This window comes from Phalacrocorax aristotelis, chromosome 4 (genome assembly GCF_949628215.1).
Source record: "Phalacrocorax aristotelis chromosome 4, bGulAri2.1, whole genome shotgun sequence".
In the NCBI taxonomy this organism is placed as follows: domain Eukaryota; kingdom Metazoa; phylum Chordata; class Aves; order Suliformes; family Phalacrocoracidae; genus Phalacrocorax; species Phalacrocorax aristotelis.
In genome coordinates this window covers 35680849-35707162 of record NC_134279.1, presented here as the reverse complement: position 1 = coordinate 35707162, position 26314 = coordinate 35680849, and the positions used below count along the sequence as shown (strand labels likewise).

Below are 26314 nucleotides of genomic sequence, written 5' to 3'. Positions count from 1 at the left end.
GTTTTATCTGACAGAAACAGCAAGAGGAGCTGAGGAAGCAGAGAGTGGCAGCTGGGCATCTAGATGGGTTTGAAGTTTCTGCTAGGTGCAGCTATACCTTTTGGTGCCTAAATTCATCTAAAAGTGTACATCTTTCCCCATGTGAATGATGACTGGCATTCCTGTTTCTCCCTTAGACAAGTAAAGTGCCACACAGCTGCTTAAGGCAGATGGTAAAATCGCAGCATATCCCTTGGTTTTCAGAGCAAAATGCAAGGACACATCACCCATAGGGCTAAGATGTACATGGCAAAAATCAACATAAAGTGGCACCTTGACGCTTCAAGTTATATTAACAACAACAACCACCACCACCACCAAACACAGACATTTCAACTGAAAAAACGCAAGCATTCATAAAAATCAGAAAAATTTATCCCCTTGAGTTTTAGAATTTTTATAGAAAATTTAAGGACTTATTTACAGAATTGGAAGCTTTTGAAGGAAAAACAAGAACTAAGCACCATTGTTTATAATGATGTTTTCTGATAGAACCCAGTTTGGAACCAGAAGTACTACCTTTAGACTTCATTGAATACTCTCAAATTCCCCTTTTCAGCCTTTTTTCTGTGAGCTATTCTGCAGGCTTTATGGTGTATCTGTACAGCTGCCTAATTAGAGTAGCTGAAAGATCAGACTTAGACCTTTTTTATTAAGTCTAGGAGGCATTTCATTTAAACATCAGCTTGCTAATTTTGCTGCAGTGATTTTTGTCCTCATGTACTGAAGAAGAAAAAGAGAATTCACTGCCACAGGAGGCCAGGAGGGGCAGTGAAATATTCATCCATGGAGATATTGATAATTCAGCTGGACTCAGCCCTGAGCAACCTGATGTCCTTCACTCTATTTTGCACTGGATGTTGGTCTATATAACTGCCAAGGTCCCTTTTCGCTAAAGTTATGCTATAACTGTAGGCCTCTAGAGTATGCCATCGTCTCCGTTGGTCAGTCACCCTGAGGGAGTTCATTAGCTGCACACATTGTGCATCACAGCCATTGAGATTGCGTGACCGCCATCCTCAGTGTAGCTGCGGGGTTTCTAAGCAGTTTCCAGGTGAGAGGAGCAGAGGAACTTGCCAACATATCCAGCAACTCAGAGGACGGAAAGGGCAGTGAGGGTTAAGAGAAGAAAACCCATCTGGCTGTTGTCCGCAGTGAAGTTATAATACTTGTTTTGAATGTGTTTCAGGAAAATGATTTATTATCAACAGAGGAACAATGGAGGTAAGTTAACTGACATATTGCTTGCAAATGTTTTGTTAAATGAATTGTATATTTATAGTGATACCAGAAACCTTTAACATTTTGTTCACAGAAGTGTAGTTGGTAAAGAATTTTCTTTTCTTGAAAAGTTTTACTGGTACTTTTTATTCTGTCAGTTTAAGGAGTTCCTCAGCAAAACCAAATAGGGAACAGCTTTACAGCAATCATTACAGAGATTGCTTTTGTAGTGCACTGTTTTCCTTTAGGTACAATAAATATAACACTTCCTATCCTTGCAAGTCTAATATGAAGAAATGGTCCTTTAACCGTCATTCTAATGCCTGCTTGACAGGGGGCGGAGAGGAAAAGCTTGTTATCCCCCCGTTGCCGCCTTCCCTTTCCTTAGGACGCACATGAGCGGCGCTACCTCCAGCCGGAGGCTTGCCCCGCCAGCGCGCCCGGCGCCGGCGCGCTGCCCGTCAGGGGGCACCCTTGATCGCGCCCTGAGGGACAGCGAGCCCTTCGCACCGATGGGATGCTTTGAGATACTTAACGCAAGCATGCCTGTCGGCAAAGATGATGTGGTACTCCGCGGTACTTGCATAAAACTGGGGAGAAAGACGTTTTGACGCTGGTATCGGTACCCACTTCGGTGCTGTGGCACCTGAGTGCAGCATCCATCATGTAGCCACTACTTTTTATATGAAAAAAAGCGTGGCTCCTGTTGCTCTTTTGCTTCTGAAGATGGGATGGGAAAGAATCACATTTTAAACATATATCCAGATTTTTTGCAAAGTCAAAAGTTTTAGTTGGATTCCAGGTTTGGCTAACATGGGATAGCAAGTCATAGCAGCAAAGAACGGCTTTGGGCTTTTGCAAAGTTCCTTGCTCAAATCTGGATCCCAACTGCTTTAACGCTGCCCATCAGCCACCATGACACAAGGTCTTGATCTGCAAATCATCCAGGGCAGATGTCAACCAGAACATGCTGCAGCTCCCTTCCAGCATATGCACATGGTGTTTCTCCCCACAGGGACCAGAGCGTGGAAGGGGAAAGGAGACAGTGCAAGTCTGTCTCTTCAGCTTTGTTTAGGGGTGTAGGTGGGTTGCACTCTGTGCGTACACAGATCTAGAAGCCAGGCAGTGCTGTTAAGTCCTGAAATGTAGACCGAGAAAGCTCCAGGTCAGAGCAAAACTAACATCCAGGTTAATTTGAGTCAAGCTCACATTCTTACTACAGGTGTATGAGGCTCCGATGTAACACAGAAGCTCACTCAGCTTTAGTTATGAAGGAGGCTGATTTATAGCTCCAAGACAATCCCCTACTTTCTTAGGGATTGAAGAAAACTTTCATTAACTCTAGAAGGAAGATAAATACCAGATACAATTCTCACTTTATAGGGAATTAAGCTGAAACAGGGGTTTAAACCCTCTTCTGAGTTTGCGTTTACCTTGGACTAAGAGATTATGCAGGGCTTAGATCTACGATTATGAAATGTCTGCTTAAAATTCACAGGCGCTATATATTTGTGGATATATTTATGTTCAGGACTGAGTTACCAGAAAAAAAGAAAAGAAGAAAAGACAACTCCCTGACCTTAACTTTACCCTACATTTCCTTTTTCAGGATAATAGTTCCAGTTAAAAAGACCAAGTATTCTCATCTAGTTTGTTACCTTATATCTTCATGCATAACAACACTAACCTATTTCTTCGTAAGTGTCTTTCGTACATAGGCTTACTGCCACCTCTAGGTATAACAAATCATGCTAGACTGTTTGTTTGTTTTAAAATAGCATGCATATTTTCTTTTCACGTTGCAACACCGGAAGATGCATGCGAAGCATCATGGCTGTGAATCAATGCATATGGAAATGGTTCTTGTTCTCATTGCAGCCTTGGTTGTTGCCCCGATTGTGCATGTTCAGTGGAAACCAAGACACTGTCAATCATACAATGTGAACAGCTTGTCAGAAAGCCAGTGGTTTTGGAGCTGTAGTGGTTAAGATAATCGTCTTTCTCAAGTAACAGCTGGCAGTCATGACATACTTTTAAGGGTTTACACCTAACAAGAAAACTGAGCGCCTGTGGAAAGCAACAAGCCATGGCTTTTGGTCAGGTGGAGAATAGCTTTTATGCAGGAAGAAAAGAACTTTTGTTTTATTTTCTGAGTATGCATACTGATGCTGTGGTCAGTCTTTAGCAGTTTAAAGCTTATAAGGAAAAGGGTCTGAGTTTTCAAACAACCATCTAATAATGGACTAGGTAGGATAGCAAAGTCGTTACCCTTATCTAGCTGAAGTAATGCTACAGAGGGTTTACAGAGAGAACCTAAGGCCCCTATTCATTAAGTTACTCATGCACATGCCTAATTAGAGAGAAAGGTGGTCTTGTGGTTAAGGTGCTAAAACTGGGTCTTATGGTGCTCACTTCCTTTCCCCTACCACAGACTTCTCTGCAAACCTGAGAAAACTAGAGTGACATGATTTCCACCCCTGACCTCCCTATTCAGTAGTTTAAAAAAAAAAAAGTTAGGCATCCAGAAAGGGCCAGTCCTTAAAAAGCAATGTGAGTTTTAAGTAAATGTTAAATAATCAATGGGGATTACTCAGATATTTCAAGCAGGCAGAATTTTAAGCACAGAAGCAGCTTCTTCGCTTTTCTATCTTCATCAGCTGATGAGTGCCCTAAGCCATTTGTAGATTGAAATCCAGTTTTTGGTAACTGAATTTCTTCATAGCAGTGACATCAATAACTCTCATGATTAATACTTTATCTCTTGGCAATTGCTCCTTAGACTCTGAAGCATCATATCCCTGATTTGACAGGTCCGTTAAACAGTAGATGATGAAACCTTGATACAATTTACAGAAACCATTTTAGTAGAGGATATAAAACTAGCCTGATCTATGACAGCTTTACTGTTAGTGGAGTTTCACAGTGGCATAAAATTGCGATACAGAGATTGTGAAACAAGCTCCTCAGCTATACTTTACAGAGTTAGGACCAGTGATGAAATGTTCGTCATGGCAGCACGCATACAGGTGAATTGTCTAATGAAGTGACAGATAGCGCAGCTCACTGAGGATTTTAGCTTCATGTCATAACTCTCTACCTTCACAAACACACACTCCTAACCCTGAGTGCACACAATACCTAAGCACATGTAGTGTAATCATATACAATACTACTTTACCATCATGTTCTCTTTAGCTTCTCTTCTACACCAGTTCTGCTGTAAGATTTAATTGTTTTATGTTCATGTTAGCATCTCATTTCAGAGGTTTTCAAGTATTTCTTTCCTATCAATTTTTGCCTTAAAGTTTTCAACAGAAATTTAGAATAAAGAACACAGCACTAAAGGGACTGAAGTCACTCAGACTGTCCTTTCCACTGAAAATATTTTGCATAAGACTGGTATCAAATCAGTGCTGAAACACACTTGAGCTGTAAGTATGCATACAATGACAAGCAGCTGGGAAGGTCCCTGTGTGCCCAGGAAAGCCTGTGGGAGTCTAAGCAGCATGGACTATGTGTTGCTTCAGCATTATCCTCCTTAGCAGTACTTAAAGGTAGTTAACGTGTACTACGTAGGCTTAACCTCTGTCAAAAATGCCAGTAGCCTACAGTTGTTACAGTCCTATTACTTCTGTAACTTAATCTTCAGCAATTGAAGCTTCATTCCCAACTATTACTTTACGGGAGCCAGTCACACCTACAAAGTGACATAGCGAATATGGAAAAAAATATTTTTTAAATGCATTTAGTCTAATTTAGGGAGGCTCCAGTACAACTACAACCACCAAAACACTTTCATAAGACTTTGTAATGGTTTTTGTGTTTTTGCAGTGCATTGTAAAATAAACAAAACATCTGCGCCAGAAACATTTTGGGGCCTCAATTTTCAGTGCATAACTGTGTGGCAGCAGCAAGGCCTCCTTCTACAATAAAAGAGGAACTGAAGCAGAGCCTTTCAGTAAAAATAGTAGCACCAGAAGCTGAAGTTCACTTTGCATTGAGTTTTGGTAATTCTGCTTCACGCTCTGCTTAGTTGGGAGACTAAAATATTATCACACCTACCATCTATCTGTGTATGAATTTACTTTGTAATAGTGAACACTACTTATAGTGGGTCTCTGCCAGTAGATGGTTTACTGCATTTGTTCCATGTTAAGTAACTTAAGAGTATTTGTCATGAAAACAACTTACAAGTTTGTCTATTAAGTTATAACTGCCCTCATGTTTTATATCCAGATACTTTCGTATAGTTTTTGAACACACTGTGGATCCCGTTGCACTAGTGTGCTTTCTTCAAAAGCATGTCAGGCAGCAATGCTAAAGTTACAAATTTCTACAAGTATAGTAACTGCCAAAATCTGATCCACTATACTTTGAAGACTAATGAATAGGACAAACGTTAAGATACAAAGTTGAATGATTAATGAGATCCTTACACAAGACAGATGAAAAATAACTAGTATATGTTGTTACATCAGATAAGGAAATGTTCTGATTTAGGAGCAGAACCTGTAAAGGTGGTCGGATTTAGGATTTAAACAACTTAGTTAATGCATACAGGAGGTTGTCCATTTGACATAAAAATAAACAAACAAATTAAAAAAATCTACTGCTCCCCTAAGTACAGGCAGGTCTAGACTTCTGCATTACAGCTCTTCCAGGTGGCAGTTATTACGCCTGCATTCATGTGCATATCATTTCTGTTTGATTTGGTAGGAAACATTTAAATAAGTCAAAATTTGAAAAACAACCGCATGCTTACTAAAGAGAAAATAGCCTTCTACTTTTGCTTGCTTACACATTTCTCTTACTTGCCATGCAGCTTTTTGACTGCTTAGTTTATGCCTATATAGTTCACATATAGGTTATGCACAACAGCGTCTAATACTGAAGGGAGGAAACCAAACAATCTTCCCTGCTTGTAACAACATGCTTGCACCTTGAGGAGTAAAACAGAAGGGAAATCAGGTGAAGAGGTAGAACATACTATTTTCAATAGGAGGGGTAAACCTAAGGCTCCTTTTCTCTGATTAAAAACTGCTCTTTTCTATTTTCTGTCCCAAGAGATCAACAACACAAGCAGCTAACCCTCCATTGCATATCATGGCTTAGAAGGCAGCATCAGCTGGCAAACCTTTCTGTTTGATTCTTTGAGGTCATGGTGGGTGTTTACATATATACATTGCTGCTCTGGATGCCCATGCTATTCTCAGACATAGTAAGAGCTCAGAGAGAATTGCACAGTCCTGTTAGTAGAAATAAAGCAAAGGATTGCAGTGATTGACTCCCACCCTCCCCTTCAAAGTGCTTTGCAAACATGTAAAAAAGAAAAGTTTGGTTTCTTTTTGAAAGAAAACGGAAATGAAGGTCAAAGGGAGCATAAAATCAGCCCTAAATGGAAAGGGTATTCATTAGCTTGCTCAAAAAGAACAAAAAAACCAAAAAGCGGCGACTACTTACTAGATGCAAGAGAAACAGCAACAGTCTGTACCTTCCAAAAGAGCCTTATCCAGGCTTATCAAGAATGTAAAATGTCTCCTGAAAAAAAGGCATGCTGGGGGAGGCTCCTATTTCAAAGAGGCAAGAGCAAAAAGTTGCAGCAAAGCAACCAAGGTTCAGCTGTGAATAATTTTGGCAAGAGGGGAGAGATTGCCCTTCACCAGACGGCTACATATAAAGTAATATGGGTGTGATCCTAGCACAGAGAAGGGGGGGGGGAATAAATAAAGGGGCTTTTCTAGTAAGTTTTAGCTTGAAATTAAATGCAGGTTACTTTCACAATTTTGTTTTTTCTTCTAGATGGCAGCTGACAGATTGGGGTTAACTTCCATATGATGAGGAAGCAGATTAGAGGAAATTATTTTTTCTTGGTTATTTTTGTGAATTTTGTTATTGTTATTTGAGAATTTAAAAAATAAATATGGAGGCTGTGTTCTGCTAATTTACACTGTAAAAACCTGATTTTCAATAAGTTTGCATTTGTGTTCAGATAATGCTCTCATTTCTTCATTTCAATTAAATTTGGCACTCTCTTAACTCAGTGAGGTGCAGGCATTTATGTGCTTGCAACTATATTATGTGCTCTGAGATGGGGGGTGGCAACGAAGACTGCTAGTCAGAGAAATACCATCCTTGAAAAACCATTCCTAATCTGTCCTAGACTACCCTATCTATTTTTCATAACATAGAGGCAGAAGCCTAGCATATCAAATGGGGAAGGAAGGAAACAGCTTATTAGAGTTCTGACTCTGTATTTTCCCAAAGGAAATTGTAACTATCAGGTACTCAGCTGATTATTGTAATGCAATTTACTTGCCATTGGAAGCTGTCCATTGATGAAATTAAATAAATATGATATATGTGGACAAAGTTCTTCTCCCCTGGCATAATAAAAGTCTTAAAATATCTGAGATAGAGAGGCAGATTTGTCATGGTTGCAGAACAATCTCAAACACAAAAGCCTTACTTCTGGTCCTGTAGGTGATTGCCCATTTTCCTGATTATATATCTTGTATCATGTGGCAGTCACGTAATGAGAACTTCTTTGGAATATGGTTGAAAAATGAAGCAGCATAGTTATGACAGCACTGATTGCTATACCTACGTAATGAAGGAAATATTGAAAATAAGGTTGGTTGATATACTTAATATAGAAATCCCTGCCAATTTCCAACGTACTATCAAGTATAACCATATTAATTTAAGCCTTAAAAAAAAACCCAAACAGCTGATTTATTATTTCTTCCATGCATATGTTTTTGAGTATTTGAATATGTCTACATCAAAAGAAACTAGATTTTTAGAGAGCCAGATAGCTTGCGTTGCCAAGTTAACAAGTTCTGGTAAGGTCAGTCTGTCACAATAAATCTAATTATTACACAGTTATTTTCTTTATGTATGCAGTTTTCACCATATGCTATAAGATTGAAAGGATAGTGGAATAATGCTCTTCTGTTGAATTTGCTGGTGATAGGCATTCTTACTTGCTCAGAGTGGGGGACCATTGTGAGGGAAGCAGAGGACAGATGGATGTTTTTCAGTTGTATGACCTATTTAATCTGCATAATTAGAAAATGGGAAAGTTGTCTATGACGGTGATGCTGACTTCAGTTCTAGGTCTTTTTGAGCTCATTTAAAGTATAGTAATGAGAAAAACATTTTACCTTTGGGCAGCAATCTGATTTGTCAGGAAATTCCTCTGGCTATGATGGGTGGATGAGGAAAATTTGGAATAATATGATCCAGATGTTAAAGCTTCCATTTAGCAGCAATGCAGATGTATTATTTTATGGAATTGTCCAGATGGTGACCTTCCAGTATTAATAATAAATCAATACTGGGGTTTTCATCTGTATGACTGATTCCTATCTTTGTCCTCAGTTACATGACAAAATGCTCATGCATTTTCTGTAGAGGCTAATAGTATTATAATTAACAATCTAGAAGACATGAAAATCAATAAGGAAATTTTAAATAATTACTGCAAACAATATATACCAATTGATCTGATAACAGCATCACCCAAGAAAAGGTTGTGATGCCATTTTTTACTTAATTACCATTTCATTTTGCAGCTAACATGATAACAAAGTTCTGTTGTAGATTTGTATTAGAAAGTAGCTACTTTACTGAAGATGTGTGTCCATTCAGTTTTGGCTTTGCCACTTAAATTCAGATTTTACTTTCAGTCTACTGAGAAAAAAAAAAAAAGCAACCCACAGTGTGTAAGCCCATTGGAAAGGGATCATGTTGGACAGTAGCAAGGCAGGCAAGCAACAGGGAGACTTTGGTGGCCACCTGTGACAGCCAGGAGACCTCAGGCTCCACAGTCAGGGATGTGTAGTGGCCCCTGACTGGTAGCATGCCAGAAGGGCTGTGTGGCACAGAAGGAGCTCTGTCACTTTTATGGTCACAAACAGCAGACTGTGGTCCCATAAAGCCAGGGCTGCAGGGTGCAGAAATGTGTGACAGTGATGTGATCTAATGATGTTGTGTTGCTATCTTTTACAGGTGTGTCTATCTGTTAATTTCTTTAAACTTATATTGTGAAATACCAGTTTGCTCAATACTTGCATGCTTTCTGGGGTTTGCAGGGATTTTTTTAAAGAGTTTCTCCTTTTTCTGAAGAAGAAAGAAGAAGTTGAAATAATAATCATCATCATCATCATGCAGTCCTGCTTCAGTTGAAATCTGTGGCAAAACTGTGTTAGGTTTCACAGGGAGTAACATACATTCCTTCAGAACTGTACTTTTTGGGTTAAGGCAGGAGATTCATCTTCCACAGAGATAACTTTTTACTCTAGATACATTGTGCTTTTTCTTTGCTTTTAAAAAATCCCCCTGCCTCAAATCAAACATAAATTTGAAAACTGTCTCCCACCAGGTTTGTTTGTTGTTGTTTTTTTAAAAATTTTTAGTAACCTTTCTGTAAAGATGCAGGAGCTAACTCTACAAACACATATTAAAGTCAGCCTTGCTTTATCTTTGCCATCATCAGGCTTCCATAACCTCAAATCCATGATTTATTAATGTGATCATAAAGACAACTGACCTTACAGGGCTTTTGACTCTTCAGTGGGTTTCAGATATTTACTTATTGGAAAAGAAGTAGAATATTTCATCATTGTGGGCAATTCAAGCAAATATACATATTAAGTTTGATATAAATTAATTTAGAAAAAAAAGTTTAAAAGTTTAAGCTGCAGCGTTTTGTTGTGCTGTAGAAAGAGTTTTTAAGAAAAGCCTTCAGTAGTGTGGTTATGTAACTGAGCGGCGTCCCAGATTAATGCAGCCAAATGTGCCTTTCTGAAAGCTTATAAGAGCAGCTCTAAGGCTTAAAGGCCAAACAACTGCCTCCACTGATTTCAGAAATCTTGCTCCCAAAGCTTTAGCCCTGTGGTCACTACGTATAATTTCAGTTAGAAAACAAGCTTCAATGTTTTTTTCAGTAGCAGTAATTCTGTCAAAGAACAGTTCAGGTTTTTTGAGGATAGGATGTGGGGGTCTGATGAGTTGTATCTCAGTGTTATAATCATTTATTACACTGGGATTACTAATTATTTACAGGGTGCAAGGCAGGCTAACATCGTTACGCTAAGGTCAAAGGCCCTCCTGTGTCAGATACTGTACAAATCACATTTTTTTGTATGAGTTTTACAGTTTGGCAATCTGTTAATCAAACCTAACCATGCAAAATGGAACCATAGGGTGCCATTATTCTGACATTACTATCTAAATCTTGCCAACAGTTAGTCACACTGCTGCAGGTGTGAGTTGTTCCTCTTTATTTCACCATCAGACTTTACTGGTGGAGATCTCTGTCCATGTGGGGAACGCTCTTCAGTTATTACCGGTTACATCACTTTCAGGGCAACCCACAAGACTCTCTCAGGAAGAACACCATAGTATATCCTCTTTTTGTTGGTTTTGCCTTGTTTGGGTATTTTTTTGTGTGGTTTTTTTTGGGGTGGTTTTTGTTGTTTTGGTTTTTGTGGGTTGGTTTCTTTGGTGGTGGTGTTGTAGGTTTTTTAAATTGTTTCTTAAAGAAAACTTGTAGAAGGAGAAGAGCAAATAAGAATTTCCCTGGAAAAAAAATCTTCACAGATTACAAAAAGGGCCATTAGCTGTTGAATTTGAAGGAATCTTCCAACTGCAGTATGAATAAGTTCCTTTAAACCAATGTTTATCAAACATGACATGCAAATGAAAAAGAATTAAACAAGAGTTAAAATTAAATTCATTCCATCAGTTCCGTCTTGGGTTTTCATTCTGCAGCCTCTTATCAGCAGTCATGCCAGGTGTTATTGAGCCTAAAGAGCTCAATTTGGTGTATATATATATATATATATATATATAACAAATAGTCTGAATCTATTCCTTAGAGCCCACTTTGCCTCCCTAAAGAGAGGTCTGTATTCTTCCTTCTCCAGTCTTCTGAAATTCTGCCTCTCCGCTCTGGGCTCACAAAGACATTTATTAATGGTTCAGAGATTGCTTCTGCTAACTTTTAAGTATTTTAGACACATTTAATTGGTGGTATACTGACTTGACTATATCTAACTTACCTTAGTTATTTTTTACCTGTTGTCTGTTCTGTCCTATGTCTCCCTCCTTCACAGTTCCCAACTGTTAGTTTTAATTTAGCAATCTGTTCACAATTACCATTTCTTGTGGAGACTGAAGCAAAACAAAAAGGTTTGGGATTTTTTCCCTTTACTATCTCCTAGGTTATATATTTTTATTCACCTTTAAGTAAGGGAGAAACACAGAAGTGTCAAACTTCTCTTGAATTGATATGAATACTTCAGCAGAAGCCACGTATGTGGCATTTTGTGCCACTCTGCAAAATACGCAAGGTCTTGAGCAGTCTTTCTTTTCTCTTATCCATAGGCTGGTCTACAAATGGTTCCTCCTGATCTATAAACTGCATTATTCAGTTGGAATTGTGAGTTATCTAGTCATAATATTTACAATGTTTGGATTTAATTTATTTTTTAGGTAGGTATCTTCAGGTAAAACTGGGATTGGTAACTGTTATAAGTTCCTGTTTGATAGATTTTACTTTGTTTGCAGTGAAATTGCTCCAGGCTGGTCTCTTCACCACCCACCTCAACATATGAAACCCCTTTTATGTTGTGTAGCTGTAGGTTCTCTTACTTCTTGATTTTTATTATTGCATAGATGGTCTGAAGTTTAGTATTTAGTCATTTTACAACTTGTGTTTCTGGTGTGAAGAGGGGAAAAACCTTAAACTTCATACAGCCACTGTGTTCACTCATTTAATCCCCTAAATTAACTGCTCAGTTAATCCTCAGTCCTTCATTTACATACCTGAGATATAAAAAGGCTTGACGTAACGGATAAAAATAATTAGGCACATTCATATCAAAACCACATTATAATTCTTTCTGATAATTACGATTTCCTTCTCTACTAGGCTATAATGTTGCTAGGGGGTTCTCTTCTTTTTATTTTGACCATTGTCAAAGACAATACTGTATGTCCAGATGATTCTTGACCTAACCTTTTAATCTAGCCTGAATTTTTGCCTGGATAGAATTTGAATTTTCTTTATGTTTGTCCAGGATTTCTGTCTGAGTAGCAGCCCAGACAGAGCTACTGTGCTGGACTCAGTTTGAGGCGCCGTCTGACCAGAAATTCCAGGGATTCCTAAAGAGCATGAAGATCAACTACATAATGCATCTGCTGTAAATCCAACATTTCTTGGAGGTATTGGAGATACTGCATATATGTAAATCAGCTGTTCTTTTAAGTGTCAGATTTATTGCCCATACATTGTATACTTGATTAACCCAAAAGTACATAGCTCTGAAGGAAAATTCTTGGCAGAAACTTAACAGCCTTGTGTTACACATACTGTTAAGCTTTAATCTGCTGATGTATTTTATTTAACCAGCTAACTTTCCCCACCAGTGTATTTAAAAGATATAACTACAAAATTTGTTAGCTCTATTTTAAAGGTTCTTACTTTTTGCCCTGTTGCAGCAGAAATGACAAGTCCTTTTTAATGTCAAGCTCCAATTTTATGAGTATCTGGTAGCCAGGTTTTAGTCTTTCAAGACCTGTAACACATACAATCTCAGAGAGATGAGAAGAGATGTTAATATTTTTGCAGACTCCATTGGGTTGGGGTTTTTTGAGGGTGGGGGGTTAAATACCACTTGCTGCAATTTAGCAAAGATTTTCTTCTAAGGAATTTGTATTCAGGAGGACATTGGCCTCTTTCAGTTGCAGAAACTTAAAATTTCTTTGACTGGCATCTTACACCTTATTGAGATTTGGCTGATCTTGTTGCTTCTGCGAAACGATCAAATATATCTAATTGTTCTGTATAAGACGACCCTAAGCAAAGTCCCTTTATATAAGAAAATGCATCAGTTTGGCCTTCCTATAACAGAGCTGAGTAGCTGTGGCTCCAAAAGCAGTTCATAGCCTACTTTCAACATTGCTTGCTGTCAAGCATATTGATACTTCAAGTATGAGGGTGTCTGCTGCTGCAAAAGAAAATTAAACTAAACCTGCAGTTTGAAGGAAGCAGGAGCTAACTGGAATAAAAATCTTGTTGATATTTTATTCTGGCATTTTTGTCAAAAACAGACTCACTTGAGTACTCTTTTGTGGTTTTATGACAGAATCAAGTCTGATGACTCTATGCATTTTGCCTTGACACTGCTTTTTTACGGACTGTAGTATGGAGTGATAGGAAGAAACTTTGTAAAGATTTGTTCTGACTACATGGCTTCCACCATTGCTGTAAGTGCTGGGGATCATCATCCTGAGTGCCACTTGCAAGGACTGGAATTGAGCTCTTGAATCTCTTGTGCCCTTGGGTTCATGAGTATAAGGGCTACTGGATACTCTTGCAGTAAACTAACCTCACTTTTCCTTGAGGAGCACTGTTCTTGTGCCACAGACAAACTGTTGAAATTCCCTTGTCAATCTTACGATTAGAAGTATAGTCTTAATGAAGTAGTAGCCAGTGACATATGCCAGGGCCTGATTTGGGCCTTCCGACAGTCAGGTCCCTATGTACAACAGACTACATAATTTTCTTATTTCCCTTAGGAAGGCAAGTTTCTTACTTCCCCAAAGTCTGTGAAAGATTATTCTTGCCCTTTTCTTTTCATAGCTCTTATCTTCCCTTCCCAAAGATGATTATCTCAGCACAATTGTCTGGTGTCCCAGTTACTTAAAATCAAGCAGATGGTTGCTGAAGTTCTTCCATCAGCAATAAGATTTTAATTATTTCTTGGTAACTGTTCATCCTGGCACTAGTAAGGTAAGACAACTGTAGCCATTTTTGTGATGCCCTTATCTTTGATGGCACTTAAAATGTGTTTATGCATCCTTGGCTCTAAGCAAATATTTTGTTGGGTTTTGGCTTCTTTTTTTTCCTGTAAACTGGATCTTGATAGTTTTACAACAGCAGTGGCATGCCAACAAAAAATTTGTCCAATGACATCTGCGCAGTCTGCGGACAGAAAATTTTTGTGGATATAAATGAAGAAGGGATCATTAAAAATACCTATCAGCTGTCCTGTAATCATGTGTATCCTTTCCATGTAATTATGGAGCTATTGTTTTCTCCTCCTTTATGCTGCATTAAAAATTAATAACAATAAGCAATAAATACTAAGGAAAAAAGGAAACGAAACCACATTCAGAAACAACATAGCACAAAAGTAAAAATAGGGGCATAACGTATATTTCAGGTCTCTGACACAAGTTGAGGCCATGCAGCTTTTTGACAGACAAACTGATGCAAGTGTGGCTGTAACCCTCCGTTTCAGGCCTAAATCTGCCTTCCAGGTACTTCATGAGCAGCCGGTGTGCATGTGCCTGGCAGCGTGTTAGACCAGGCATGCTGACCCATTGGTCAGGTCTGCTAAATCAGGTTCCCATATACTGCAGGGGATTTCCCCCAGCTGTGCCTGGGGCTGTGTTTGCTGCGTAGTTTTAAGGCAGGTGTGGAACCCTTCTCGAACAATGGCACGTACATACCCTACAGCCTGACAGAAGACCCAGTGACTCATACTCAGGGGTACCAAACAACTCAGCATTTTGCATTCCAGAAAATAAAACCAAAGGTATTGCATACGTGCTGGAAAAATCTTACTAATCACCCCCTTCTCTAGTTCATAAAAGTATCCTGGCTTCTTGTGAGCTGGAAAATATGAATACCAGTCCAGATGTTCAAGACATCAGATTCAACTTTAAAATATTTCTAAATATTCTAAATATTTTAAGTCATTTGAAACTGCTCAGTTAGAAAATAAGGCAGTATCCATAATCAGTCATTAAAATGATCTGTTGGTGGTTTGACTAGGTTTGCAGCTGTATGCACTGGGCTGTGTTTATATTTGAAAGATTCCTTAACAATACACCTGATACCAGGTTTCATGAATCATGCATCCATGGTTGGTGCATTGTTGGCAAGAACCAGACTTGCCCATACTGCCCTGAGAAAGTTGATTTGAAGAGGATGTTAAGTAACCCATACCCTCTCCCTAACAAGTGTACTTTTGATTTGGATATTCAAAACTGCAGCCTGATTACTTACTAATTCTTGTTTTGATCTGCAGCGGAGGGATGAGATGGCCACGTTAAATAAGTGGAAAACCAAATATTATGAAAGAACAATGATATTTAAGGAAGATTATAGTTCTGTTTGGTTTTATCTTATCTAAGACGCCAAGAAAGCTAGGAAAAGAAAAGTGCATCTATATTTTCCTTCTTCATTTTAAGACGTCCAGAAATAATTTTTGTAATGAGAGGCACATATTGAAGACTGTAAATCACAGTTTTAGAAAGGCCATGCAGCAGATTTTGCTCTTTAATGAAATAAAAAAATTTATATAATCCACTTTAAGAACAAGTGCTGGTTTTCCCCCTTCTCTTACTAGTTAGTAAACAACATTCTCTCTTTAGCAAATTAAATAATAGTTGAAGATCTGCTGCTGCATCTGTAGAAACTTGCTTGAGTAGAAGTGAAGTTTGGCTTACTTTTTTGAAGCCTATTTTAACCATATGTGGGGAAGATATTAATTTAACCTTACCCCTGTAAAAATAGGAAGTAAATTAGAGGGTTTGAAAAGAAGGTATTTCAAAATTTTGACCCAATACTTTTCCTTTGATTCTAAGAAAACCACCAAGATTTACCTATGGTTGCATTTTCTCTCCAGTTTCCTTAACAACAGATTAGGTAGGAAAGCACACATATCGTACGGACAACTTTTGGAATAGCTCCGCTATCTGGTGGTTTGGCAACTGTTTTTTATTGGCATTATCCAAGGCATTAATGACTCACTGGGTCTAGAATATTCAGATTATTAGTGAGAAGGCAAAGTGTTGGATATTTACCTGTCTAAAATAAGATGCATATTCTGTATGTAATTTTAAAAGGCTAGAGAAAATAGCAGTTGGTTGGACTCTGGTTCAACCAGAGTTCTTTTGCAGGATAGTGTATCTTTTTGCATTAGAGCAAGGCTGTACAGCATGGTATTAAAGCATTATTTTATTTTCTTAGAGTAAGAATTAAAAGAAATTGCTGCATTTAATGGGAAGATTGTGCTAGAAAGAAAAAAAATTTACTTATTTCTTAGAATGAATATCCCCTAAAAAGGGTGGGGGGTGAAGAAATACTTTAAGTCTGTTTCATTATGAAATATATTGGTAGTGGCTTCCAGCTGAAATTCTGACTAGAGAAAATTGTGCAGCAGATGAGAAGAATTTTAAGTCAAATAATGGCTTTGTAGACAGCAAATTCTGAAAATTGGCACCCAAATAGTTTGTTTATTTGGTTAATGTAAGATAATACAAGATTACCATTAGCTTTTTTTCACTCACCTCTTTCCAGAGCTTTTGTATTGCAACTCATACATCTTCCAATGGCCATTTCCAAAAAGCTCTAACAATGGTAACATTTATGATGTGCTTGGTAGTCAGAGAGGCCTATATATGGGGGTCCTATATTAAGTCCTCTTTGACTTACTGTGACCATGCTCGAAAGGCCCAACTTCTAATAACCACCTTCTCAAACACAGGTGTTTACAAACCCTAACCACCAATTCCATATGTTGCTCTTGCTTTTTTAAAAACACACAGACAAACAAAAAACCCCAGATCAAAATGGATGCATAAGTCTTGCTACAGAGCAGCTGAATGTTTGGCACCTATACTACCCTGGCCACACTGTGAGGAATTGGAAAGTAGAGTGTTTATGCAAGAACAGGCAGTTCTTCTTAGGAATCAGAAACTGATCTTAAAAGGTCATTAGCATAGCTCAAGTAGCTTTTGAATTCAGATGAAATATGGTCAGTATTTTAAGAATCTTTACATTGTCGCTGGAAATCAAAAATACCGATTAGCTTAATTTACACTTTAATATATATACGTAAGAATAAAGCAGAGATTGTGTGAAGCCATCTACCAATGAAGGTAAGGTGTAGATGCTAAAAATAGGAAATTATGCAATTCAAAAAAATTAAGTAAATGAAGGAAAGAGCAAATCTTAAGTACATAGAAAGAAGGTGGCATTGTTTGCTTAGATGAGGTAGCAAAGTTAATAACTCTTATAATGTTTATGCCTGTATTTGTATATGCAAAAAGGCACGTAAATAAATAGTTAATTTGCGTTGCACTGTCAGAGTTTTCTAATTGTGGATGTAATGGAAGAATGTTTGTCCTCAGCCTTCTCAATGGCTACCAAAGTACAGGAGGACTTCTTCTCTCACAGACACATTGGCTGTACAGAGAAGAACTTCCTAAAAGCAGTAACAAAACAGCTATCTAGCTGTGAGGTGAGACTTCCAATGTACCAACTCAATTACAAATATTGAGGCATTTGAACAGAGATTTTGTACACATTAGATGCCCGAGACCAAAACACAACAATAAAAACACTACCTTGAACCATCCTACACTGTGCCTAAGTCCTGAACTGATCCAGAAGTTAGTTGTCCCTCTGGCCTGCCAGATTCAAGCTGTTAGGGTTCATCTGAAATTTCCTGTGGTTTCAAGGCAGGTATCACCTTTCTTTGTAAATAATCTCTGAAAGCAGAGCCTGGTGCCAATGTCTCCTTTTTATTTAACTTTTTCAGCAATTAGAAGCCTTGTCCCAGCAATCTTCTCAAGAAAACATGGCCCCTGCTGACAGCAAACACAATGTCTGAGGTGGGATGCTCTCTACCCCCCTCTGGTTTTGTGGACTACATTTACAGAGAGAGCAGACGGGTAGGAGACACCCTTTTCATGTCTGTGCTAAGGCTGCTGATCAGAGAGAAGAGTATGGTGCTGGATTCAAAGACTCCATATATATTAGCGTTTTCCACATTCTAGCAGAGAATAGCTTAAACTCCATTTGAGCAAGTCGGAAGAGTATTTGGATCCTACTCTGAAGCATCTATTCCCACATATGGTATAATGAAACTAGACAGAAATCATCCTCCATAGGTGCCTTTCACCTAGAAAGTTATCTGCCATAGAACATATATGCTACAACAGCCAGAACTGCAGTGTGACAGTGCATTTTTTTACATTAAGCCTTGTACCCATGATCCTCAGGAGGTCTGGACATTTAACTTACAGTGATTGCAAAATACTGTTGAGAATCAGTCCTTAGATCCACTAACTAAGGAGACCTAGGACAAAAATCCTTGCTGCATAAACTGACCTTTACTGCATTTGGTTAGAAGTGTTTTATATGAAGAATGCAGGAAAAAAACCCTGGCTAGGCAGGCTTTTTCCTAAAGCTTTTGCAAAGATAAAGATATATAAACTACGTAGCTGTATATCTAAGCAACAAATATTTACATGAAACAGCTTTTGCTAACACTGCTGATTAACATGTGTTGACAATTGTTGTGGTTTAACACTGGAAGGCAGCTAAGCACTGCACAGCTGCTCGCTCGCTCCCCTGGCAGTGGGACGGGGGAGAGAATCAGAAGGGTAAAAATGCGAAAACTCTTGGGTTGAGATACAGACAGTTCAATAGGTAAAGCAAAAGCTTAGCAAGCAAAGCAAAATAAGGAATTCATTCACTACTTCCCATCAGCAGGCGGATGTTCAGCTATCTCCAGGAAAGCAGGGCTCCCTCATGCATTAGGGTAACTTGGGAAGACAAACGCTATGTCTTCCACTTCCTCTTTCTTTCCCACAGCTTTAATTGCTGAATATGACATTATATGGTAGGGGACATCCTTTTGGTCAGCTGAGACCAGCTATCCCAGCTGTGTCCCCTCCCAAAGTATCATGCACCCTCAGCCCACTCACTGGCAAGAAAGTGAGAGAATCAGAAAAGGCCTTGATGATGTGCAAGCGCTGTTCAGCAATCACTAAAACATCCCTGTGTTATCAACAGTGTTTATGCACAATTCCAAACCACAGCAACCTAGGAGCAACTAACTCTATTCCAGCCCAAACAAGTACAACAATGCAAGACCACAGATACAAAAAGAAAATAATCTCACAGGAATTAATGATCTCAGTAGCTAGGCTCTCTATTCTCAAGATACAGATAGGTGATGGGATGAACAGGCAAGGGTAACAAATCCAGAGCATATTTGGACATATTCATTTGTTAATGTCCCTGTCTAGGATTTTAGAGCTATTTTCAAATTAAACCAAAACATCTGCTGCTGCTCTTCTTCAAGAGGCCACTCCAGGTAAGTCTTTGTGTTCATGATCTTCCGCAGCTTGCAGAACCTCTTGGGAATTGCTTTGCTCTGGATGGGCTCCAGGAGGACGAGAATCGCTGCATCGTTGTTCTCGTCAAAGAGGCGGAAGTGAGAAAAGTCCAGCTCGTATTTGCACCACTCGCTCTGCACAAAGTGCTCGGACAGCACAAAGAGCGTTTTGTGGCTCTTCTCTATGGAATCAATGATATTGTCCACAATCCACTTCCCGGGCACAAAGTCACGCTTATGGAGGCAGAGCCGGAAGGGGGGGCAGGCCTGCTCCAGCTCACGCACCATTATGTTTTCCACCCAGTCAGAGTCGTTCTCGCTGTAGGAAACAAAAGCGTCGTAGCAGATGTCCTTCGGGGGGGCTCGCTTGGGCTTCCGCTTGGCTTGGAGCCACGCCCAGGTCATTCTCAGGTACCAGACTGCGTGGTACTTGTAGCTGACAACCACGAGGATGAGGATGACCAGGAACACCAGGGCGCAGATCAACACCACCACGAGGGACCTGTGGCACTCCATCAGAGAGAGGTGCACAGCTCCAACCTGTGCCCCTCTCACTGCCAGGGGAGAGTCACAGATGTACCTGTCTGGCCACCCCACCAGCACCTGGGCTATCCCGGCCCGGTGGTGGATGAAGGAGACGAATTCACAGGAGCAGACGAAGTTGTTGTCGCTGGCATCCAGCAGCTCCATTTTCTTGAACGACTCAAACTCCTCCCTGGAGAAACTGTTGAGCTTATTTCTTCTGACTGACATGGCCACTAAGTTAGGAATGGGTGCGGCACCAGGCAAGGTCTTCAGCTGGTTTTTTGCGAGGTACAGCTCTTTGAGGAACGGGAGTTGCAATCCAAACTCCTTCAGCGCATTAGCACTAACATCCAGAACTTCCAGCGTTGGGGGAATGCAAGTCGTTAGTTTAGGAATTTGAGTGCTGGAGAGGTTTAAATATTTCAGGGTTTTTGGCCATTCACACACATCTGGAATCTCACCAAAATTATTTTGGCTAATATCTAGGAGAGTTAGGTGTCTTAGATGAGATAAACTTTTACCTGTCATTTCTAAGTCACTCAGTGAATTCTGACTTAAATTCAGAGTTTGTAGTAAGGGCCAACCACCCTTACAGGCCGAATGCTCCAAACTCTGGTCTCCAAGCAAATTTGCACTAAGGTCAAGATACTCTAATGACTGAAGATGTTTTGAAAGCCTGCATGGTACTAAAAAGACCTTGGTGTTTTCAACTGTCACTTTGGTAAGAAGAGGTAGTAGATATTCCACAACCTGAAGATCTGTAAACAAATAAAATTTTTCTATAAGTAAATTCTCTACTGTCAGAACTCTAAGAGTCTCTGATTGGTTTGCCTGAATTTTTTTTTCCCATTGTCCAGTTCCCAAGAGTCTACAGTCTGTCATCTCCAGCTCCACTAATTTTGGCATGTCTCCTAAAATGCCGACAATAGCCGGCACAGTACCATCTGTTAATAAGGTCTGTTTAAAAGAAATTTTCTTTGCAAAAGAAGAAGACATGACTCTCAATGGTTGCACTTCAGCAGGTATATTGAACGCTATTTCTCTCACTTCTAACCAAGTGACAGAGTGCAGAAGGTCCCTGATAATTGCTGAGAATACATTAATACTTCTTATGTTTAGGATCATGTGATTTACCTTCTTAATCGATTTCAAGCTTCCCGGCTCATAATGACTGAGATTGTCACCGTCAATCCACAACTTGTCGAGAACCGCAATGCCCTCAAAGTTCCCTTGCCTTATCCTGGAGAACCATGGGTTGCCCAGGTGGAGAGAGCTCAGGTTCCTCAGGCTAGAAAAGGGGGAGCTTTCCCCCAGGTCTCTGTAGGAGTTCCCTTGAAGGCGGAGCTGCTGGAGCGAAACAAGGTGCCCAAACCACACAGGGGACAAGTGAGCCAAGCTGTTATTTGATAGGTCCAAGAGCTCCAGTTTCCCGAGGGAGTGAAACGAGTCCATGTCTATTGAGCTGATCTTGTTGGACTGCAGCAGTAGGATTCTTAGGTTCACAACCTGCTGCAGATCCCGGGACCGGATGTGCTTTATCCTGTTGTGGGCCAGGTTTAACACTGTTATTTTGGCCGTGAGCCCTTGGGGAATAACATCCAAGCCCATGGAAGAACAGTTGCAAAGCTGAGTGGCATCACATGAAGGACAAGCCTGCTTCAGCGGTTGCTCTTCCGAGAGGTTTGCAGCTAAGACCATGTAGATAGCCCACGCTTGCCAGGTGTGTGTAGTCATTGTTTTCCCTAAAATATGAAACTCAGTCAGAGCAAATATAAGCTGAATAGTTAGTTTTGAAGATGGTACATTTTGGATGTATCTAAAACATAGTCTTTACTCTTCTGTCCTGTTGAAAGCACTATACATGTATTTGTTTTATCATTGTTTAGAGATGTAATATATTAGTCAAAAAGGTATAATTATCTTGAATCAATTGTTAAATGCTACATACATTGAATTTACTCTTTTTTCCCCATGTAGTTTCTAATTTTGGAATAAGGGTTATCAAATCAATTAACAGCTCCTCAAATCTTGCAGATTCAGCCTAACATCTGAATAATCACAACATTATTACTACACTGATTCTTCGCCTGGATAGGAAACTACTCCACTGATTCTCGCTCAGCCCTGTCTTAATTCTTTTTCTTCTGTATCTGTGAATATTATTTTGTATATTAATTCTTTACTACAGGGAGTCTCCTGTATGTGTTTCAAATCCTGGTACATCAAGAAGAGTCAGCATCTTGTGGGAGATAGTGACATTCACATTTAATACTTATTTCAAGCATATGTCTAGTCTCAATTCTGACATAGGGAGAAAAGGGCTGCATATGTTTCAGCTCCTTTCCTCATTTTATCTGCCTTCAGCTGTTCTTACTGTAAATGTGCTAGGAGCAGGGAAATAAATATTTGCCTGGATGTTTGTGTATGCCATCATAATGTTGCCATCAGTCCGATACTTGCTAATGAAACTTAAGCTAGGAATATACTGACCATTGTAACCTGCTGACTCTTAGCTCTTCCTTTTTACTGCCACATCGTTCCCCTCTGCCAGTGGCTTTTTCTGCTTTGGGACTCTGTGGCAGAGAGGAGGTCAGGCTGAGCCATGAGGAAGAGCCAGGGTCTTTCAGAGCCTCCTGCAATTCAGATCAGCTGGGTGGACTAGATCAGTTTTTTCCAGCCCCACAGCCTGTTCCTCATCTTCTGTGCTGAAATGATTCAAGAGAAGCCACACAGCTGTGGATCCTGTGTCATTTCTCTTTCCTCTCACAGTTGTGCCTTTCATAGTACTGATTTGACATGGCTTTTTGTGTTACAGAGCTTGCTGTAATATCCAGCCCATCCTTACTCCCAACAAGGTGACTTCAGTTCTTCTGTCCCTCTGAGGAGTTGGAAAAACAATTCTTGAAGCCTGGGACTGCTGTTTTCCCTTCAAAACACTTATTACATATTGAATTACAACCATTTTTTGTTGCTTTGTTGACAAGGATCAAAGAGCACTTTTAAAGTATAACCTTCCTCAGTGTCTCACAATCTCCTCTACCTCAGTAGGTATCTTACTGAGGGTGAAAAGAATGAACCAACCCCAAACAGGCCAATAACAGGTTCCCAAAGATCATCATGGGCTCTGTATCAGGTTAATTGGGTTAGGTTGGTTCACTGAGAAGTATTTTCTCCTTCAGTCATCCCACTGAGCCTCTGTGCAGAAGATCTACTGTACTTTGTATTCATACTCTCATTTGTTTTACAATAGCTGACCCATGCACACAAGTTCAAACAGACAGGTCCTACCCTTCTGGTTGCTTTATTTTTAGCCAGAGTTGCTTAAAATTATTCAAAAGGGGCAGAATCAGCTGAGATTGTTTGGGCATATGGGGAGAGGAGGAAAAGTTGTGAATAGTTTTTTCAATCATCCCATCTCTTCCCACCTGAAGGACTATAAACATTTTGACCTCTTGTGTTATTTTCCTTTAATCTCTGACTCTCTGATGTAGAGCTTTGGGTCTTGAAGGACACAGCCCTCTCCCCTGTCTTTAGAGGCCCAGAGCTGAGCTGGACACCCACCATGTCCTCCAAAGTCAATGGAGAGAAATAACTTTTAGGGGCAATTCACATGATGTCTCTTGGACACCTAAATTAATGTGTGATGAATCCAAGAGAAATGACCCCATCAACTTAAAATGGAGCACCACAGTTTAGATACCTAGATATTTGTCCATGTGAATCCCACCCAAAGAATTGTGATCTGTTCTTACACTCACCTGCTGTCCAGCTGAGGCTCTTTTACAGGGCCATTTTGGTCTTGCAAGTCTGGCTGGATAACAGTGCTGTAGGCCATAGGAGCAAAGGTATGAGTAAGATGAGTTTCACAACCAACAAATTTCAGTAGTATTTTTAAATTTGCTATCGAAATGCTTACTGGTAGAAAAAGAAACAACCAGGCAACCTGGCCAGTCAAAATCTATCTATTGGTTATTTACACATGGAAAACCGGCAGCACAGAAGGCAACAGGACAGGTACTGTGCGGGAAATATCAGCTGAGCTTGATGGCTCTCCATCTTACCAGCCTGAAACCAACTGTGGACTGCAGGACAGAACCCCATTTGGTGGTACAGGATGCTTTTCTTTATTGTCACTTCCCTGAGCATCTCTTCCAGGTTTTTTTTTTCTCATCTGTAATATGAGCAGACACTCAGGGAAATCCCACTCCCACCTTCATTCATTTTCAGCCATTCTCTTCCCCTTATTCCTGTCTAAAAACTCTGCTTCAGACCCTGACTTACAGGGTTCTTTCAGGCCTCTCTGCACCCACTCAGAAATATAGCCCCAGTGCACGATATCACTGCCCTACCAAGGAATCACTTTTCCCTGTTCCACTGGGAAGAGAAAAAGCCACACAGAAATTGAAACGCAGCTAAAATATGGAAACTTTCACAGATGCCCTTATACCATAAGGCACTGTGATGAAATAGATATTCAAAGTGTTTCTGGGTTTTGGACAAAGGGTCTGAGCCATCAGACATGCTCAGAGTTATCTTCCCTGGCCCAGGCAAGTAGAAATATTTGAGGAAATATGCACATATTCTTAAACAAAACTATGAATGCCAACAGAATGAGGTTCTAAAAATGCTAACAAATGCTAAAGGCTAATGTAATTGCTAAAATAAAGCATGCCAATAGTATGCAAATTGATTCTATCTTGCAGAACACTATCAAGCTAAATAAGGGCTGGTGAATTTGAGCAGTGCTATGGTGTCTGCAGTACTTCTGCATCTTCCCCTTGTTGTGTGTGGGTTATATATATCCTACCTATCGCCCACCAGCATTGCCTTAACAGTATGTATGTGTATACACACACACATATATATAGGTATGCCTCTTCTTGTTTCCAACACAGAGAATGTGCAACAGGGCAGAATTAGGTGAGGAGACAGCTGATTCCACTGCCCTGAGACCATTGCTCAACGCGCTCTTTCCTGGCTGAATTCCTAAAACAAACGCAGCCCACGTTCACACACCTTCCCTGGGCAGCCAGTGTCGACACACAAGTGGGAAAACATACAAACAGGACAAAGCACTTACAAGGCACCCTCCCACAAGGAAACTGAGCAGAAATGGCACAGTCTGATCCATCTTGTCTCTTTTTCATTTGCTTCTTTCCTCTCTCCCCTTTCCTGAAGGACATTGGTCCCATCAGCATGTCCCGGCTCTCCCAGCAAGCCTTCCTTTCGCTGCCTGCCATGCAGCCCTGCCAGCTGCCTGCAGTTGCACCTGCTTGCTCCACTTCTGCTGGCAGCCAGAAATCCCTCTCCACCCTGCACTCCTGCAGAAGCTGGCCCCTGCCCAGCAGCCCCAAGCACCCTGAATCCCTCACTCAGGGGAGGAGGACTCAGTGTCAGAGATTACATAGCCTCTTCCTAGTGCTCCCTCGTTTCTTGCTCTGGGGTTGCAGCTCCACTCTCTTCCCCTGCATCTCCAGCCTCACCTACCTGCAGATTCACCTCTGTACAGAAAAGATTCCCAGGGATGCCAGCTCCAGCTCCGGTACCTGCATGCCAGTTAACCTATGTAATGTTTAATTTCTCTTTTGCTGATCGCTCTTTACCCAGCTTCCTCTCATGCTGCTGTTTCCTTCCCACTTCACCTCTTAGCTTGGCAATGTAAGCAGGGGGATTCCCACCTAGAGGATCTGATTGGTATAAGAGCAGTAACACTATCAGTCCTTTTAAATGTGCCAATCCATAAGTGTGGGTCTGCGGTAAGAGCGTACTGTGTGAAAGCCAAGGCTTCTCCTACCTCTCTCTCTGACCTCTTTGAAATGATCAGCAAGACATACTGCCCTCCTTACCTGTAGGCACGCAGTCTCCTAATCTGTTTTATCAGTGCTCAGTGTTTGCTACCAGATGATTCACTCATCACTCACCTGGAGTTCAGCCTTGATTAGCCCGTGAGCTATTCTCCGAGAGTGAACAGTAAAATCCTTTCATAGCAGACTCTGGACTAACCCTAGAGATATCGTTATAACAGGAAAGTAGAACTGAAAGTAGTGTTTGCAGGCTACACCCACAGAAACTATCATCTTATGTGTGTATATATGTATACACATACACACAGGAGTGTGAATATGTACATACATATAAGCACGTACACAGATATGTATATATGAATATGTACATATATACTAACACACAGATGTGTGTATAAGCAAATTTCCCCATTTTTCAAATACTCACTCAGCCCATATGCCAATGCTTTGGTATTTTACTTGCAAATTAATTGCATGTTTAAAGTTTAAAGTTTAATCAAGACTCATTTAGACTCTCCTGTA

The 26314-nt window shown here is 40.1% G+C and overlaps 2 protein-coding genes across 3 annotated transcripts; one reads left to right on the top strand and one right to left on the bottom strand.

Annotated features, from left to right (window-relative positions):
• The first annotated feature begins 1257 nt into the window (after positions 1–1257).
• Positions 1258–16113, top strand: RNF175 (ring finger protein 175). The gene is given in 9 exon segments (XM_075092413.1): positions 1258–1263; positions 3039–3200; positions 10509–10603; positions 10605–10664; positions 11650–11757; positions 13413–13533; positions 14196–14329; positions 15175–15296; positions 15992–16113. Coding segments are annotated over 9 exon segments (930 nt in total).
• Positions 16114–16283: 170 nt separating this feature from the next.
• TLR2 (toll like receptor 2) lies at positions 16284–25836 on the bottom strand. Of its 2 annotated transcripts, none has more exons than XM_075090978.1 (3): positions 25476–25836; positions 23747–23812; positions 16284–21730 (listed from the first exon to the last, which is right to left on the bottom strand). In XM_075090978.1, exon 3 carries the CDS (start codon positions 21720–21722, stop codon positions 19371–19373), a length of 2352 nt encoding a protein of 783 aa, XP_074947079.1. In that variant the 5' UTR covers positions 21723–21730; positions 23747–23812; positions 25476–25836; the 3' UTR covers positions 16284–19370. The 2 variants fall into 2 exon arrangements, with proteins under 2 accessions (XP_074947079.1, XP_074947080.1); XM_075090979.1 differs by having other exon boundaries at positions 25783–25836.
• Between the last annotated feature and the right edge of the window lie 478 nt (positions 25837–26314).

What these genes read in the sequence shown, in the direction of transcription:
- TLR2 (XM_075090978.1), bottom strand. Translation starts at nt 21,722, where the DNA reads ATGACTACACACACCTGGCAAGCGTGGGCTATCTACATGGTCTTAGCT.